Raw genomic sequence first — 17,343 nt, 5'->3', positions numbered from 1 at the left:
AATAGTTGCAAGCAAGGGATTTTGCAGACCGCACCAGAGCTAGGTTTGAGCGGGAGATTCCGGTGCAATCATTGGCTGCAGTTAGCAAGAAGCGGGAGAATAAACACCTCTGATTGGTTACAGTTCAAATAGTTCCACTATAAAAGGTTGCAACACTTGACAGTTGCCAGTTGACAGTTGTGTATTCAATAAACTCGTTCATTGCAAAAACCACTCTGAGTCCTCGTCTATCAGAACAAAACAATTGGCGACGAAGGTGGGATCGACAGAAGACCAGAGAATCGGCGAATTGTTGCGCAAAGGCGGCAAATTCGAAACGAGTCACAGTCAACCGGCGGCCGCGGTGAAATTAAAAAAATTCTCCGAATGGCGCAAATAGGGTCCTTGAAGGAATTCGACCCAAACTTCCCCGAGGATTGGGAAGAATACATCGGTCAAGTGGAAGGGTTCCTGCTAGTGAACGGAATCACCGATGACCGGAAAAAGGCGGCAGCATTATTGACAATTTGCGGCACACCGGTCTACAGAATCGCTGTAGGACTGTGTCAACCGCAACCAGTCTCTAGCGTGCCTTATGCCGACCTTTTAGCCAAACTAAAGGTCCATTTCACCCCCAGGAGGTCTGAGCTCTTTTGGCGCCGCATCTTTGAGAAAAGGAACCAGAGACCGGGAGAATCCATTCAAAAATTTGTCGCTGCCGTCAGGGAAGCCGCAGTACGGTGTAAATACGATAACTTAGAGATAAGAATTCGGGACCGAGTTGTACTGGGCTTGCGTGACGAGCAGCTTCAAAACAGGATAATCGCCAAACCCACCGGCGATCTGCAGGAGGTGATAGACGAACTCCTAACGTACGAGTCTACCGGGTATCGCGACCCCCCCCGCAGTAGCATGGCAGCGGCATCCAAGATCAACCAAGAGGGCTATGTGGACTGCGGGGAGGTGGACCAGCAGTGGGAAGACGACATCGCCGAAGTCTCGAGGCGATTCGGAAAATTGGCGCCAAGATCGCCCAGAAGTGAGGGGCCTGATCCTAACCGCCGACAACAACCCGCAACTCCGCAAAGACAGGCGACCGCGGCACAACGACCATGGAGGGACACCGCAACCAGACCGAGAGACAACGACAGCCAAAACCGGTGCGGCAGCTGCGGAGGCAACCATCCCCGAGCATCTTGCCGATTCCGAAATGCAAAGTGCAGGGCGTGCGGGAAGATGGGCCACATCCAGGCCATCTGTAGGAGCTGCGCTCGGGACAACCGCCTGCACGAAGTCGATGTGTGGCCCGAAGGTAGGGTAACCCCTTACTTTAGTGGCAAAGAGACCCCTAATCCCCGGGTTAAAATTCCAAATCTAGGGAAGGTGGCGCGTGTCTACCGCCGGGGAAAAGGGAAAAACAGCAATTTTCCAGAAGGAAAATTAAAAATCATAGTCCATCTGCAAGGGGTTCCTTGCAGAATGGAAATAGATTCAGGGGCTTCAGTGTCAATAATCTCCAGTGAAACCCTGGAGAGGATTGAACAATTAAGTGGAAGAAAAATTCCACTTAGTTCCACAAAAATTCAGTTAACAGACTTTCAAAAAAGCCCCATAAAAATAAAAGGAAAGGTTAGCCTTAGAGTAAAATTTAAAGGCTTTAAAGGGGTCTTAGATTTAATAGTTACTGAGGGGCATAGGACTAGCCTAGTTGGCCTTAACTGGTTCCCAGCCCTGGGCATTTGGGTAGGGGGAATAAATTCAGTAATTAAAAATAAGACCCTCGAATCAGTCTGCAATGAATTTGCAGACGTATTCGATGGGTCTTTGGGTAAATATAAAGGGCCCCCGATTAAATTTAACTTAGACCCCTCAGTGAAACCTATCAGGCTTAAGGCCCGAAGGGTGCCTTTCGCCCTAAAGGGAAAAATCGAGGCCGAGCTCGACAGGCTAGTAGGCCAAGGGGTCCTAGAACCTGTTGAGGGCGGCCTGTGGGAAACGCCGATTGTCACACCCCTCAAACCTAATGGGGATGTGAGAATCTGCGCTGACTATAAGGCCACCCTGAACATTGGAATGAAAAAGCATGCTTACCCGGTCCCGACGGTGAAGCAGGTCCTCGCGACGATCCAGGACGGCGCCATGTTTGCCAAGTTAGACTTGGCGCATGCGTACTTACAATTGACTGTCTCTGAAGAGGCTGCAGAAGCACAAACGATTGTTACCCACAAGGGGGCGTTCCGGGTCCACAGACTGCAATTTGGTATTGCAGCAGCTCCAGGCATCTTCCAAGAAGTGATGGAGAGGACCTTAAAGGGCATACCTGGTGTATGCCCTTACTTTGATGATGTCCTGATAGCTGGAAAAGATGAAGAAATGTTAGTAGAGCGGCTGGAACAGGTACTGGGCAGATTTAGGAGGGCTGGATTGAAATTAAAAAAGGAAAAGTGTTCCATTGGGGTTAAGTCCACTGATTCTTTGGGCTTCAGGATAGACAAGAATGGAATACATCCTACCCCTGACAAAATTAAGGCCATTAAATGGGCTCCTGAGCCAAGAAACAAGGCTGAATTACAAGCTTTCCTTGGGTTGGTAAATTTTTACCATACGTTTGTACCTCACAAGGCTGCCATTGCAGAACCCCTCCACAGACTTTTAGATAAGAAGGCTCCTTGGCAGTGGCAGAATAAACATAGAGTTAGTTTTCAAACGTTAAAAGACATTCTTTCCAGCCAATCAACTGTAACCCACTTTATAGAGAATAAACCCATTTACCTAGCGTGTGATGCTTCACCTTATGGTGTGGGGGCCGTGATCAGCCATTTAGACAACCAAGGGATACAAAGACCAATCGCATATTACTCCCGGACACTAACCAAGGCCGAGAGGAATTATGCGCAGATTGATAGGGAAGCATTGGCAATTGTGGCAGGAGTAAAGAAGTTCCATGACTACCTTTACGGTAGGAACTTTACCATACTGACTGACCACAAACCCCTGTTGGGACTGTTTACCACAGATAAACAGACTCCCCAAATTATGTCACCCCGAATGCTGAGGTGGTCCATTTTCCTCTCAGCATATTCATTTTCCCTTCAATACAGACCGTGCAAAGACATGGGTCATGCTGACGCCCTGAGCAGGCTGCCCTTGAACATCACTGAGGATGACCCTGCCCCTGCGGGACAAATCATGTCCCTACAGGACATCCCAGACTGGCCCTTAACAGCTAAAGATATAGCTGTGGCAACAAACACTGACCCTACTTTAAAGAGAATAAGGGCCTGGGTTCTAAGTGGGTGGCCTAATGCCAATCCGGATGCCCAGTACATTCCATATTTCAGAAGGAAAGATGAACTGTCAGTTCATTTGGGTTGTTTACTGTGGGGAAACCGTGTGGTTATTCCTGAAATTCACAGGCCAGCCATTCTATTAGAATTACATGAAGGCCACCCAGGAATAGTACGCATGAAGGCGTTGGCTAGGAGCCACTTGTGGTGGCCTGGGTTGGACAACAACATTGAGGAATGCGTTGCCAATTGCCATCTGTGCCAACGCTCTAGGCCAGAACAACAACACATTCGTACGCATAAGTGGGAGTTAGCGAGGAATCCTTGGTCCAGGATTCATATTGATTTCGCTGGACCATTCCAAGGGTTAACATTTCTGGTGGTTGTTGACAGCTTCTCTAGATGGCTAGAGGTAGTACCAGTCAGTTCTACGACTTCTGGTAGAACAATACAGGTATTAAGGGGCCTCTTTGCCACTCACGGGTTACCGGATGTAATCGTGTCTGATAACGGGCCACAATTCACCTCTGTTGAATTCCAGGATTTCCTCAAGGCCAACTCGATTAAGCACAAGACATCAGCACCCTTCCACCCATCCTCCAACGGCTTGGCAGAACGTAATGTGAGGACCACAAAAGACGCTTTAAAAAGGATCATCAGAGGTGACTGGCATCAAAGACTGGCCGAGTTCTTGCTGACCCAACACACGACCCCATGTACTGCCACGGGCAAAAGTCCAGCTGAAATGAGGTGGGGAAGAAGACTAACAACCAAATTGGACAGATTACACCCTGACAGACTTCCAGCAAGCGCTGAACCGGACATTCCTAATAGAACATTTAAAGTGGGGGATCTAATTTGGGCTAGGAACTATGCACCAGGGGACAAATGGCTTCCAGGGGTGGTCACTGAAATTTTAGGGCCCCTGTCATACACTATTGAGGGGGAAGGGAATAGGATCTGCAAGAGACACATAGACCAGTTGAGGAAGAGAAATAGTGGGTGCGCACCAGAAGAAGGGGATCTTGGCATATTTGTGGGGAACACTACACCCGGGTTCAGTGATAACAACCTGCCAGATAGTGGGGTTGCTGATTTGCACAACAACTCAGTCCCGGGTAACCTCCAACAGCAATATAGTCAGTATGATTGGGAAATACCCCTGCGGAGTAGGCCAGGATCAGATGATATTCTAACACAACCAAATCCACAAAACAGCAATAGGATAGCATCAGAGCCAGTTAATCAAGAGCACGGGTCCAATGGAGACAATCAGCCAAGCAGACAATCCGGTAAGGGTGTCCTTAGCAGTCAGGGCAATAGATACCCTTCTAGAATCCATAGGCCACCTAAATACTTGAAGGATTTTGTTCAGAAATAACAACAACTGGGGGGTAAGGGGTGTTGTGTATGTAAATAGTTGCAAGCAAGGGATTTTGCAGACCGCACCAGAGCTAGGTTTGAGCGGGAGATTCCGGTGCAATCATTGGCTGCAGTTAGCAAGAAGCGGGAGAATAAACACCTCTGATTGGTTACAGTTCAAATAGTTCCACTATAAAAGGTTGCAACACTTGACAGTTGCCAGTTGACAGTTGTGTATTCAATAAACTCGTTCATTGCAAAAACCACTCTGAGTCCTCGTCTATCAGAACAAAACACATTCACCACTCAGCAGCATGTTCTTTCATGCTGCTTACATAGTATGGTGTCTCCTATTCCATTTAAATATAATTAAGAAAAATTATAGTCAATCACAGAACAGACCTATCTGGGAAATATCTATACTGTATTTCCTTTTGTCTGCCTGGAAAGCAAAAGCAGTTTCAGAGTTTGAACAACAATAAGCAAATTAATGTATTTGAAACCATAATATTTTCACTCAGAAAGAAACCAGTTTAGCCAAGGTGTCAAGAATTATATTTACATTCCTTTACTCACAAAGATGCATACACCCTTTTTGGCTTCCTCTTCCTCCCCACTCTTGTCCATTCCCTTCTCTGGTTCAAAGCAGACAGTATACAAACAAAATAAAAAGAAAAACACCCTTTGAAATTTTATCCAGCTGTCCAATTTCTCAGAAATCAGGAAAGGAAAAAAGGAATCAGAGAAAGAAAAGCCAATTTCTGAAGCTGAGAAATTCTGCTGAAGCCATATTGTTTTTTTATTGCCTTGATAAAGGACTGCAGTTAGTCACTTTCCAGTAATTTTAAAGATTGGGAAAAACTTTCACGTAGTCAAATTGATGACGTCAGGTGGAGAAAAGGAACTTGGTGCTGAGACACATTTTGAAGCTAAGTCATTCCCTGTCAGCACCACTCAACTTAAGATGTGTATGCATATTTATAGGTATTCTGTATAAAGATGCCAACCTGATAAATTGCTCAACTTCTTGGTTAATTATTCTTAATAAGACAAATTGGAAAAAAAATCTTGATTGGAGCTTGAGGGCAGCAAGAGAGGTGACTGCTGAACATTCATGCTTATGGGTAATGCACTGAGAAACCCAGGATTAACTGATATTAAATTATGCTTGGGCAAGATTTTATATCTGTTCTGCATGTGTCTGTTTCTGTGTGTGAAGGCACTGAAAGGCATTTAATTGTATTTCTGCCCACTCAGGACATGTCTTTGGTTCTAATGTTCCATTTCTCTCCTAAGGGGATGCCATGACTTACCATAATGGTAGGAAATTTACAACGTTGGACAAGGATAATGATATAGCTATCACCAACTGCGCGATAACACACCATGGTGGCTGGTGGTATAAGAACTGCCACCTGGCTAATCTCAATGGGAAGTATGGAGAACAGAAGCACAGTGAGGTGAGTCTGGTATATAATCTGTCTAGATCACATGTGACCATTTCAAGAATACACAAATTACTGTTAATACTTCTCCGTGTGATAGCCACTAAGTGTTTAGACCATCTTAATCATTATTATGAAAGGAAAGGAGAATTTATCTACTATTGCTTGATTTTGAAATAATACAATGAATCCTTATTTCTAAGGCTGCAACACTTATGCAATTTTTAAAAAAGAATCAATGACTCTATTTAACAAACTTCACTGCTTACGATAATCCCAGTTAAGTTGGTAGCAGATTCTAAAAATATTGTAAAGGTAGCTAACAATATCTTAACGGTCATTCCTCCATTTTTTTTTACATAGGAGGGAATGCCTTTTTAAAATGGCTAATAAATTAAGATTTAAAAATAAAACTTTTTTTCAGATCTGTTTTCATTTGTATGGATGATATGTATACAAATTTAATTAAAAAAACTAACTGTAATATTTATACACATTCAATAACTATTTAATAAAAGAATAGCAGTTTTCCTGTAGACTGTGGAAGGAGATTGCTTCTTGATTAGCATATATAACTTATACATATACACATCTATTGGGGAAAAGAAGTTTCTATTATTGAAGCTCATAAACTCTGAAGGTGCCTTAAAAGTGATCTAGTCCATTGTTTCTCAACCTTGGCAACTCAAGACATCTCGACTTCAATTTCCAGAATTTCCCGCCCATCATGCTGATTAGGGAATTCTGGGAGATGAAATCCGCACATCTTAAAGTTGCTAAGGTTGAGAAACCATGATCCGGTCAGTCTTTTCAGTGTGAAATCTACTACAGGTAGTCCTCGATTTACGACCACAATTGAGCCCAAAATTTCTGTTGCTAAGTGATATATTTGTTAACTGAGTTTTGCCCCATGTCACAACCTTTCATGCCACAGTTTTTAAGTGAATCATTGCAGTTGATAAGTTAGTAACAAGCTGTTAAGTGAATCTGGCTTCCCCATTGACTTCGCTTGTCAGAAGGCTGCAAAATAACAACAACAACAACAACTTTATTGTCACTTTGAATGTACACCAATTGGCATACATCAAAATGAAATTTTGTAGCATACAGTTCTCAAAGGTTCACCACCTCCGATATACACTCCTTGTTCATGGCCAGCTCAAGTTTCAGAACGTCCATTTTAGTGTCTAGGGAGCAAACAGGACAGATGGAAATGGAGGTCCATGTGGATTAGCCCGCAATTAGCTTGTATTCCTGCATGACAACCTCGCCTCCTTTCCTTTTTATGATCTTGTCTCTTCCACCTTTTCCTTAAAGAAGCCTTGCTCCTTTTCGCCCCTGGAGCACACTGCCACCGTCATCAACTCCTCCAAAAGCCTCTCTCCCATCGTCTCGGCCTGCTGACAGCCTTATCCAGTTCCTTCACTTCATAAGACCCAGCACCTCTCCTCCTCTACCTCCTTTGGAAACAGCCCCAATTTGCAATAGAATCCGTCGCTGTGCCAGCAGTCAAATCTTGCTGCCGGCAGAACAATTTCAAACAGTGCAAACAACTTTTAATGGTCTCACCAACAGTTCCGAAACAGCTAAAAACTCGCCATACCAGCAAAGATTGTCGGTCGTATGTTACCTTAGTCCCACTATGTTGCTCAAACACATTAAAACCTTCCAGATCATGTGGCCTATATCCCTTATATCCCTCCAATTTTTTTTCACCTTCGGCAGCCAATGCAGCCGCAGCCAATCCAGGCGCCATCTTAGAAACTAAAATACTGGGACCATGCAATTGTCATAAATATGAACTGGTTGCTAAGCACCTGAATTTTGGTCACATGATCACGGGTATGCTGCAAAGGTCATAACTGTGAAAAATGGTCATAAGTCACATTTTTAGTGCCATTGTAACTTTGCATGGTCACTAAATGAACTGTTGTAAGTCAAGGACTGCCTGTACTGTAATATTTCCAATGGTTGTCCAGTCGCTGCTTAAATACTGCAGTAAAATTCTCCATCCCATTTTTAGGGCACTTGTAATGTTGGGCAGTTTTTACTGTTAGAAAGTTTCTTATAACATTATGAAATCGACCTCCTTTTGATTTCTTTCCATTGTTGTAAACTTTGTTCTTCTGAAGCAAGAGATTGGGTCTGTTAGCAATTATATTTTTTTGCTAAAATATAGGACTCTGTAAAATATTTCAGTTGTTTCATCCATTCTTCATAGGTTTAATTCCATTCCTTTATTTTCAGCTCTTTCACCATCCTGGTTGCTTTTTTCTAGAAATACTCTAGTTTATAAAAGTTCTTTTTAAAATGTGTTCAGAAGTATAAACAGCACCTCAAATATGTCCTGATTAAAACCAAACAAAAATATTCTGAGTGAACGCTCTGCTTCTGTTAATCCCATCTCAAGTACATTAATGCTTTGAGCTATTATGTCACACTGTTCAATTACATTTGAACCGAACCAGATCTTTCCAGTCTAGTGATCCTCATTTTTTTCAGATGCTTCACTTTGTTGAGATACTTCTTAATATACAATCATCTGCTTGTTAAATTTTCAAAGTTGGCTTCTCCCATCATAGTCTATGTTGTGTACTGGGTTCATTGCTTGAGAGAAAAGACGAGGCGAGTGAGTTCAGTCAAGAACATTCTTATTTGCTTGCAGGAACCGAACTGGGAAACAGGGCTGCGATGCAGCTATTTATACCCTGGCCTCTAGGTGGCGGCCAATAGGTTTGAAGCAACCTATTGCCGCCCTAGAGGCAGCCAATGGCGGCGCTGGAGACGGGTTGTCTGAGGAGCTGGGAGCCATTAGCCAGCTCCCTGCTTAAGCAACCTTCCAGCATTGAAACTCACGTGGTACACTCAGTAAAACAAGGCCCAATACATTATACCCTTTCCCCCTAGAATGTACACACATTATAGCAACAAAAGGAATAAGTACAGCAATTACAGAGTTTACAAAAGTACAAGATAATAGTATGCACGTTCAGCATGTTCCAATGTATTCACTAATGCAGAGACTTTCCTGAGCAGGCAGCAATCTCAGTGACACACACAACATTACAGCACAATTATTTTAGGACAAAATCCTGTAAATAAGCTGGAGGTTTACGAACCCTTGTAGATCACCTGGGGGATCCCGGCAACTCCCGGTCTACCAGCTTGCCCGCCGGGCTGGGTAGACCAGGATCATTGAGTTCATGACTCGAATTCCTCTGGCTGGCCATTCCAGGTTGGTCCACCGCAGAGTCCATTGTTTGAGCAGAGTTAGCACAGCGGCTGTATTGTTCAGGTTGACTTTCCCCATCAGGAGACCCATGTTGCACTCCCGGGCTTAGCCCCTCTATGACCACCTAGACCACCTACCCATTGCTTTGACTGCTGGGGTCCTCAGAGCATGTGAATTGCTCAGCTTGGCTGCTGGTTTGAGGTCCTTGAATTGGACCTGGGACGAGGTCCTCACTTTGTGGCCATTCTGGAAACCGCCTCCACAGCTGATCAATATGGCGGCGAACAACTCACCTGCCATCTAATGTCACTTCGTATGAGAGAGACCCTGAGATTTTAGCAATTTTGCCTGGCACCCACAAGTTCCCATGCCCATAGTTCCGGGCCCACACCCCATCACCCACTTGTAATCCCCTCGGAGACCTTGGGCGAGAGGTGTCTGCTGCCAGCCGGTCAGGTTGCAGCCTGTCCAGTTTTGTGATTAGTTGCCTTCCCCAGCGAAGCTCTGCTGGGCTCTTGTCTGTTGCTGTGCAAGGCATGGTATGCTGGCAGAGCAAAAAATCGGCCATTCTGTGGTGCCAGTTCCCAGTCACTATGCACTTCAGTGACTCTTTTGTAGTGTGCACCATTTGTTCGGCTTGCCCATTACTGGAAGGGTGAAATGGAGCCTATGTCACGTGCCAAATGAAGTTAGTCTTCCAGAAGGCTTGAAATTCTGCTGCTGTGAACTGGGCCCCGTTATCAGATACTAGGACGACCAGCAGCCCATGCATTGCACAAAGTTTCCTAAGCACCTGGATGGTCTTAGCAGTAGTCATATTCACAACTGGAATAACTTCCAGCCATTTAGAGTGGCTGTCGACCACTATAAAAAATAGCTGTCCCTGAAAGGGCCCAGTGAAGTCAATATGAATCCTCGACTAGGGAGTGTGTGTCTCCTCCCATCTATGTACAGGAGCATGTCGCATTTCAGGCCTGGATTGCTGACATGTGTAACACCCATGTACTTGAGCTTCTATAGCCTTATCTAACCCTGGCCACCATAAGTAGCTTCGTGCCAATGCCTTCATCTGGACAATGCCCGGATGTCCCTCATGAATTGATTACCCTGTCTCTCAATGAAGTGGGAACAATGACCCTGCTCCCCCATAGAATACAACCCTTGTGAGCTGAAAGCTCGTGTCTATGTGTGAAGTAGCTCTGGAACTCAGGTCCAGGGCTGTTTTCCAGCCACCCTGTGTGAATCCAGGATAGCACTCTGCTTAAAACCTTGTCTGCAGCAGTTTATGCGGCCACATCCCCTGCGTGGAGGGGAAACTCAGGCAAGTCCTGAATAGACAAAATGAGAGCCGCTAGAGCTAGATCTGGCTCTATTTGAGGCAATGGAATTCTACTGAGGCCATCTGCATGGCTCATACCTTTGTTTTGGGGCTGGGTGCCATCTGAATGGCTTTCAGCTTGGACTCGGCAGGGTGGATGCCACCGGCATCGATACAGAAACCCAAGAACTCAGTTGAAGGAACTCCTATACTACACTTGTTTTTCTTAAGTTTAAGGTCCGTTTCATGAAACCGTTGAAGGACGGCTTTGAGCCTCCTTGCAAGCACCTCAGTGGACTCACCGGCACATCACTGAAGTAGGGGCAGACCCCCGGAATGCCTTTGATTGTACGCTCCATAATGCTTTGAAAAATGCCAGGGGCTACAGTAACCCCGAATTGCAGGCGTTTTACTTTAAAATCCCCTCTGGGAGTTATAATAGTCTGTGCTGTGGCTGTGGCTTCGTCCACAGGAAGCTGTTGGTAGGCCTGAGCCAAATCTAACTTTGCAAAAACTGTACCCCCTTGCAGTGATGCCAGAATGTGGCTTACTATAGGTACCAGGTACGCATGCTGTTTGAGCGCACGATTAATTGTGCACTTGTAATCAGTGCAAATCCTGACCTCTCCATTGGCTTTTAGTGGTGTGATGATTGGGGTTTCCCATTCACCCCCATCTATGGGCTGTAGTACCCCCTATTCGACTAGCTTATCCAATTCGGCATCTATTTTGTGTTTAAGAGCAAATGGCACTCTATGAGGTTTAATCCTGACAGGCATTACAGTAGGATTGAGTTTTGGGCGGGCCCTTGTAAGTCCCTAGGCTTGAGTCAAACACATCTGCAAACTTCTCACATACTGTCGCTAAACTCGTGACTTGCTTCCGGTTGATACTGGTGACTTGGATGCCTAATGCATCAAACCAATTGAGCCCAATCAGGCTCATTCGCTGACCCCATACTATGACAACGTCCAGGTGCCCAGAAAACCCCTTGAATTTGACTGCCAATGTGGCTTCACCCTTGACTGCGACTCTAGCATTCTGGAAGTCGGTCAGTATAATGTCAGATGGCCTAAGCTTGGCCCATCTCTTGCTGTGGTTGCAGACAAACCTGAATGTTTCAAGTGATATAATGGACATGGCTCACCCCGTGTCTAGTTCCATTTTGCAAGGGACCCCTTGCAGCTCGACCTGAAGTCAAAATTTCAGCTTAATGGGGCGGCGAGCTCCCGTGTGGCAAATGCTTCTGTGGCTGGAGTAAAACCCTACATTAAGTTGCCCCGGGGCCCTGGTACCTCTCCTGATTGGAATGTCCAACTGGCAGATCGATTGTCAGTCCTTCTGGTGACCTCTGCAGACGGACGCGATGTGGCTGGTCTTTCTGCAGGTCCGACACGTGGCTGTTCAGAATCTACAGTCCATGCGTTGGTGGTGGCCACGAGACCCTGGGCACCTAAGGAAGGGACCTGCCTTGTAGGTTGTTCCATGTTGATTGTTGCTGCGATGTTGCTGATCGTCGTGCCGTTGAAGCTTGTCAACTTTGAGGTTGTCATCGGAGTCTTCAGCGTGTTCAGCATCCTCGTGGTGGATGGTCTCCTCATGTTGTCCATTTTTGGCGGGCCGCATGGCTTTTACAGCCCCGCCAGCAGCTTTGTCCGCCATGATCTCCTTCAACCCATCTGGAAATGACAGAGTCTCTTTGGTGAAGAGTTTTTGTTGCAACTCTCAATTTCGGAGACCACAAATGAGCCGGTCCCGAAGTCTCTCCTCCATGTTGGAGAACTGGCACAGGCGTGCAGCTTGCCTCAATGCCACGATGAATTTGGATGCTGATTCACCCGACTGTTGAACCCTCTGCTCGAATGCATGTTGCCAAACTATTATCTAAAGCTTGAGCTGGAAATGGTCACTGAGCCGTTTCTTCAAGTCCGTGAATGTTACAGACTCCAGCGGTGTCAGAGCAAACAAGTTCTCTGCAATGTTGATCATGGCTGGGTCGCAAACACACAGGAGCGTTGCGGCCTTCAGGCCGTCTTCGGCGACTTGATTGGCGCGGAGATAGTACTTGACCATGGATAAATATGAAGACCATCTTTCTGGGTGAGCTAGGTCAAATTCTTCCAGCTTTCCAACCTTCGCCATTTCGGTGAAGTCTTTGCGGCTGGGCTTGTCTTCGTATCCTGCTCCTCCGTATGCCTAGGGACTGATCCACAGGGTTTGTGGTCGCTAGCGTGGCTGTGCTAGCCGACCGTAGGGGGGGACTTGTTTTCCCGCCAGGCGCATTCCGGCCTCACCCCTAGTGACTCTCACCTCTGTGGAAGGAGCAGGATCCCACCTTTGTCACCAATGTTGTGTACTGGGTTCGTTGCTTGAGAGAAGAGACAAGGCGAGTGAGTTCAGTCAAGAACATTCTTTATTTGCTTGCAAGAACCGAAGTGGGAAACAGGGCTGCGAATGCAGCTATTTATACCCTGGCCTCTAGGTGGCGGTGAATAGGTTTGAAGCAACCTATTGCTGCCCTAGAGGCAGCCAATGGCGGCTCTGGAGATGGGTTGTCTGAGGAGCTGGGAGCCGTTAGCCAGCTCCCTGCTTAAGCAACCTTCCAGCATTGAAACTCACGTGGTACACTCAGTAAAACAAGGCCCAATACATTACAGTCTATATAACATCTTGGCCACTAAACTACATTGCCTTTCTTTGCTGCATTTCAGTCATGACTTTTATCCTTCAAAGTCAAAAAGATGCCTGTAATATCATACATGATGTATGGTAGTTGACAGTCAAGCTTTTTAAGTTTGATCCCTGCATGTCACTTGTTAGAAGACACTGAAGGTTAAGATGCTCAGACTGTGAAGGTCCTACTATTATGTATACAAAAAATGAAATCGTGTTCTTTACCTTGTGGTGGCCTTCATGTGCATTGTTATTATTATGGTTCATTGCAGTCAACCAGATATTTAGACTGGATTTGCCATTTTTATCCACCTATCTGAAATGTGCACTTTCCTGGGACTGTAAGCAAAAATGCTGCTTCATTAAGGGGTACGGATACTGGTGGAGGGGCTGCACATCCTTAATTACAAAGTAATTTATGTGAAGTACCATGTAATTATAGTTGTTACTGGATTAAATGAGACAATTTATCAGTCTGTCTAAAAAGATTTTTTACATAAAATTCATATGCAAAACCCACTAAACCCTAATAATAGTTGAATATTGATATATAGTTTTGTATTATTGCTACATATAAGGTTTTGCACATTTGTTTATAGATCGAAAAGCTTGATCTAACAAGCTCTCTAATGTCCTATTTTTTCCCCTTTCCAGGGAATTAACTGGGAGCCATGGAAAGGCCATTTATATTCTATCCCTTACACTGAAATGAAGATCCGTCCACGTTCACGTAGCTTTGAGGCGGTCTTGAGTAGAAAACGGAGATCTGTGGCTACAAAGAGGAAGGAGCCTAGAGTTTAAAAGTATTTTGGAAGCGCTGTGTTTGCTAACCACACACAGCAATGCATGATCATGTAATAGTGTGTCAGGCCTTTGGTGCACATTTTAATATAAGTATAATCACACCAGTTATTTCAATCCTTCCTTAGAAATATTTTCGGGTTTAATTTGTTGAGAACACAACAAAATATGCACTACATCTGTATTACTTGCCTTATGTGTCTGCATTACTTGTGGAAAAAAAGCCCCAAATTCTCAGTTACATTCTCAAGTGCTGGTGGTGCTGGCGCTGGTTAAACTCCCTGTGACCATTAAAGCTCCCTGTGACCATAACGGCTGCTTGAAACTGTTAAAGTTGTTAGAGCTCTGATCCAGTCTTCATTATCCCTCTATACTTGACAGCGAGGTGGCTTATGCTACTCAGTTGCCTTCACAAGTTTTGAGAACCCAAGGCCAGGTAGGCTAGGGCTGTGGTGGCGAACCTATGGCACGCATGTCACAGGTGGCACGCAGAGCTCTCTCTGTGGGTATGTGTGCTGTCGCCCCAGTCCTAGGCCTTCCGTCCCATCCATGAGCAACCTGCATCAATACCCATGCAGGTTAAGGTTGCTGCCTCCGCCTCTCCTAAGCATTTTTTTTTACTAACCTGCCTTTCAGCTGCATTCCATTTCTACGTTCGCTTCTCAGCCTTCGCCGCGTGTTTGTGGGACTATCAGTTAAAAAAAAAAGTTCCATCAGACTTTCTAACCTCACGAGATCTCAAGAAGTTAAAGTCTGATGGAACTTTTTTTTTACCGATAGTCCCACAAACATGTGGTGAAGGCTAAGAACTGAAGGGAGAAATGGAATGCAGGTTAATAATAAAAAAAAACGCTTGGGGGAGGCGAGGGCATCTGGGTGCGAGCAGGCGCAGCAACCTTACCCTGCATGGTGGCGGGAGGGTGGGGTGCATGCCCATCCCATGCCAGGCCAGCCCCTGCAGCCATGGGGCAGCCATGCTGGGCGGTGGTGGCCAGGGCTTTGAGGTGGTGGCTGGCAGGCTGACCAAAGCAGCAGGTGGAGTGTGGAAGCTCGGTGAGGGACAGTGCTGAAGTGGGCGGTTGGGCCATTGGCAAGAGCAACACGTCTGAGCGGAAAGTGGCCTCAGAACAAGTGGGGCTGGTAAGGAAAGAAATCCTTTCTCCCCCCAGAAAGTTGCAATTGACTGACCTTTCCCCCCAAAAAAAATCTTCCTTTGTTTCCTTGCACGTGGCAGCAGTGGCAGATTGCAAAGGAGAAACGGCATGGGGCTAGGAGTCAGGTAAGGAAAGAAAGGCAATTTCTGGGGGGATGAAGGATTTCTTTCCTTACCTGCTCCACTTGTTCTGAGGCCGCTTTCCACTCAGATACATTGCTCTTGCCAATGGCCCAACCACCCACTTCAGCACCCTCCCTCCCTAAGCCTCCGGCGCTGAACCTGCTGCTTTGGTAGCTCTGTCAGAGAAGAGAATTTTGCAGCTACAGAGCCACCAAAGCTGTAGCTCAGGGGTCCTCAAATTACGGCCCGACCTGTCTTTTTATCTGGCCTGCCTCAACCTCCTGGGCAAGCCGTCCAATCATGAGGAAAAGTTGGGTGGATGGTGGCGAGACCCCCAGCCAGTGGCGGGATGGTGAGTTGATGGGAGAAGATTTTTTCCCCAGTTTCTCCCTTGTGCACCCAAGGACGCACTTACGCTTTGGCCATGCCCCTGTCCTCTCCTCCTCTCACCTATTTGCATTTTTACCTCAGGGCTGGGGTGAAAGCTTTAGGCCTCGCTTACTGCCTCGGCATCGCTTAGGGCAGCCAAGCCTGGTGATGACAATCCCACTGCTGCTGCTGCTTCTGAAGTGGGTCCCTCACTAGACACTACGAAATGCAAGCCCCAGCCTCCGCCATGGCTGCCACTGCCGCCATTCTGGCCAAAAGAAAACTGGTGCTGCCGGCCCTCAATATCACCCCCACCATTACCGAAGGACCCAGCCCCACTGAAAGTTGGAGTGGGGCTGCTGGAGTAGGGCGCTGGTTATGTGTCTGAGGGGAGTGGGCGAAGGGCGAGGTATTTGTGAGGGGCAGCTGGGTTGAGCGAGAAAAAAGGAGAATTTGCTCCTGGAAGGTTATTTCGGGGTTGTGAGGAGCTGAGGCGATGAAAGGTCGGGGGAGCAGCTAGGAGGGAGGATGCAGTTGGCCTTTGGAGGAGCATCCTGATCCACAAACGGGGGTGGTAGTGAAGCCCTGAGAGCTAGGCAAAACTGGAGGTGGTGGAGCAGCTCAGAGGAACCGGGAGTGCCAGTGCTGGTGGTTGAGAGAAACTCCATTGGCCTTTAGGGTCCAGGAAATGGTGGAGGAAGGATGGGGGCATTGGTATGTGCCCCATGGGAAAGAGGAATGAGGTCCTGCCGGGCAGGGTCTTCTGCCCTGAGACAGTTTGGAATGCCAATCAAGGAGAATATTTCTGGCTCAGAGTTAAAATGAAGGGTCCTGGGGGTGGGGTCTCTAAGGAGGGTGGTTTTCTTGCAGACATTTGAGGACCCAAAGTGGGATAATAAGTGAACTAATGTTGTTACCTAGTTTAGGTCATGAGACATCTACAAGAAAGCCACAAAGCTCAGAGAGGACCAAGGAACCCACAACGGCCCTCCTTCTCCTCTTCCTTTCTTCTCCCCTACTCCACAAAACCCATTCTCTTCTGGCACTGCTGATGTTACCTAGTTTGGGTCATGAGACGTCTGCAAGAAATGCTGAATGGAAGTGGCACCCCTGCCCTGCCCCCTGCCTCTTCTCGCAGGATGAGCCTCCTGCCCACTGTCCCACCTGCCAGAGACCCCTTGGATCTCCCCCAACCATGCCCGGCCCCCACAGGCAACCCCATGAAAAACATCAAGGTGGCTACACCCACCCCAGCCATGCCCACCAAGTCTGCCATTACCACTGCAGCCACGCCCACCCAGTGGCCACGCCCACCCAGTGGCCACGCCCACCCAGTGGCCACGCCCACCCAGTGGCCACGCCCACCTGGCACCCAATGATAAATAAGTGGGATTTGGGTTGCAGTTTGGACACTTGGTCTCTAAAAGGTTCACCATCACTGATATACTCCATTAATGCACTACAAAGCCATTCTCACAACATGCTGTGGGAAGTCAGCTTCCGCCTCCAGAGAAGGAAATATTAAAAGAGCAGTATATTATATTTCCACCAAGAATCTTAAAGAGGCAGAAAAACATGCCCAGTCTTTCTTACTAGCCGCA

At 46.6% G+C, this 17,343-nt stretch overlaps 1 protein-coding gene across 1 annotated transcript in view; it reads left to right on the top strand.

Moving 5' to 3' along the window:
- The window catches only part of TNN (tenascin N), a gene marked incomplete at both ends in the record, with an annotated part of 43,706 nt that extends 29,609 nt beyond the window's left edge, over positions 1-14,097 (top strand). The window contains 2 exons of the mRNA XM_081325534.1: positions 5,925-6,088; positions 13,951-14,097. Of these exons, the coding sequence (XP_081181660.1) occupies positions 5,925-6,088; positions 13,951-14,097 (311 nt within the window). The remainder of the gene's footprint in view (positions 1-5,924; positions 6,089-13,950) is intronic.
- Between the last annotated feature and the right edge of the window lie 3,246 nt (positions 14,098-17,343).

This window comes from Vipera berus (genome assembly GCF_964194415.1).
Source record: "Vipera berus genome assembly, chromosome: 3".
Lineage (NCBI taxonomy): Eukaryota > Metazoa > Chordata > Lepidosauria > Squamata > Viperidae > Vipera > Vipera berus.
The sequence above is the reverse complement of the archived record's forward strand: the minus strand, read 5'-3'. Positions and strand labels throughout refer to the sequence as shown.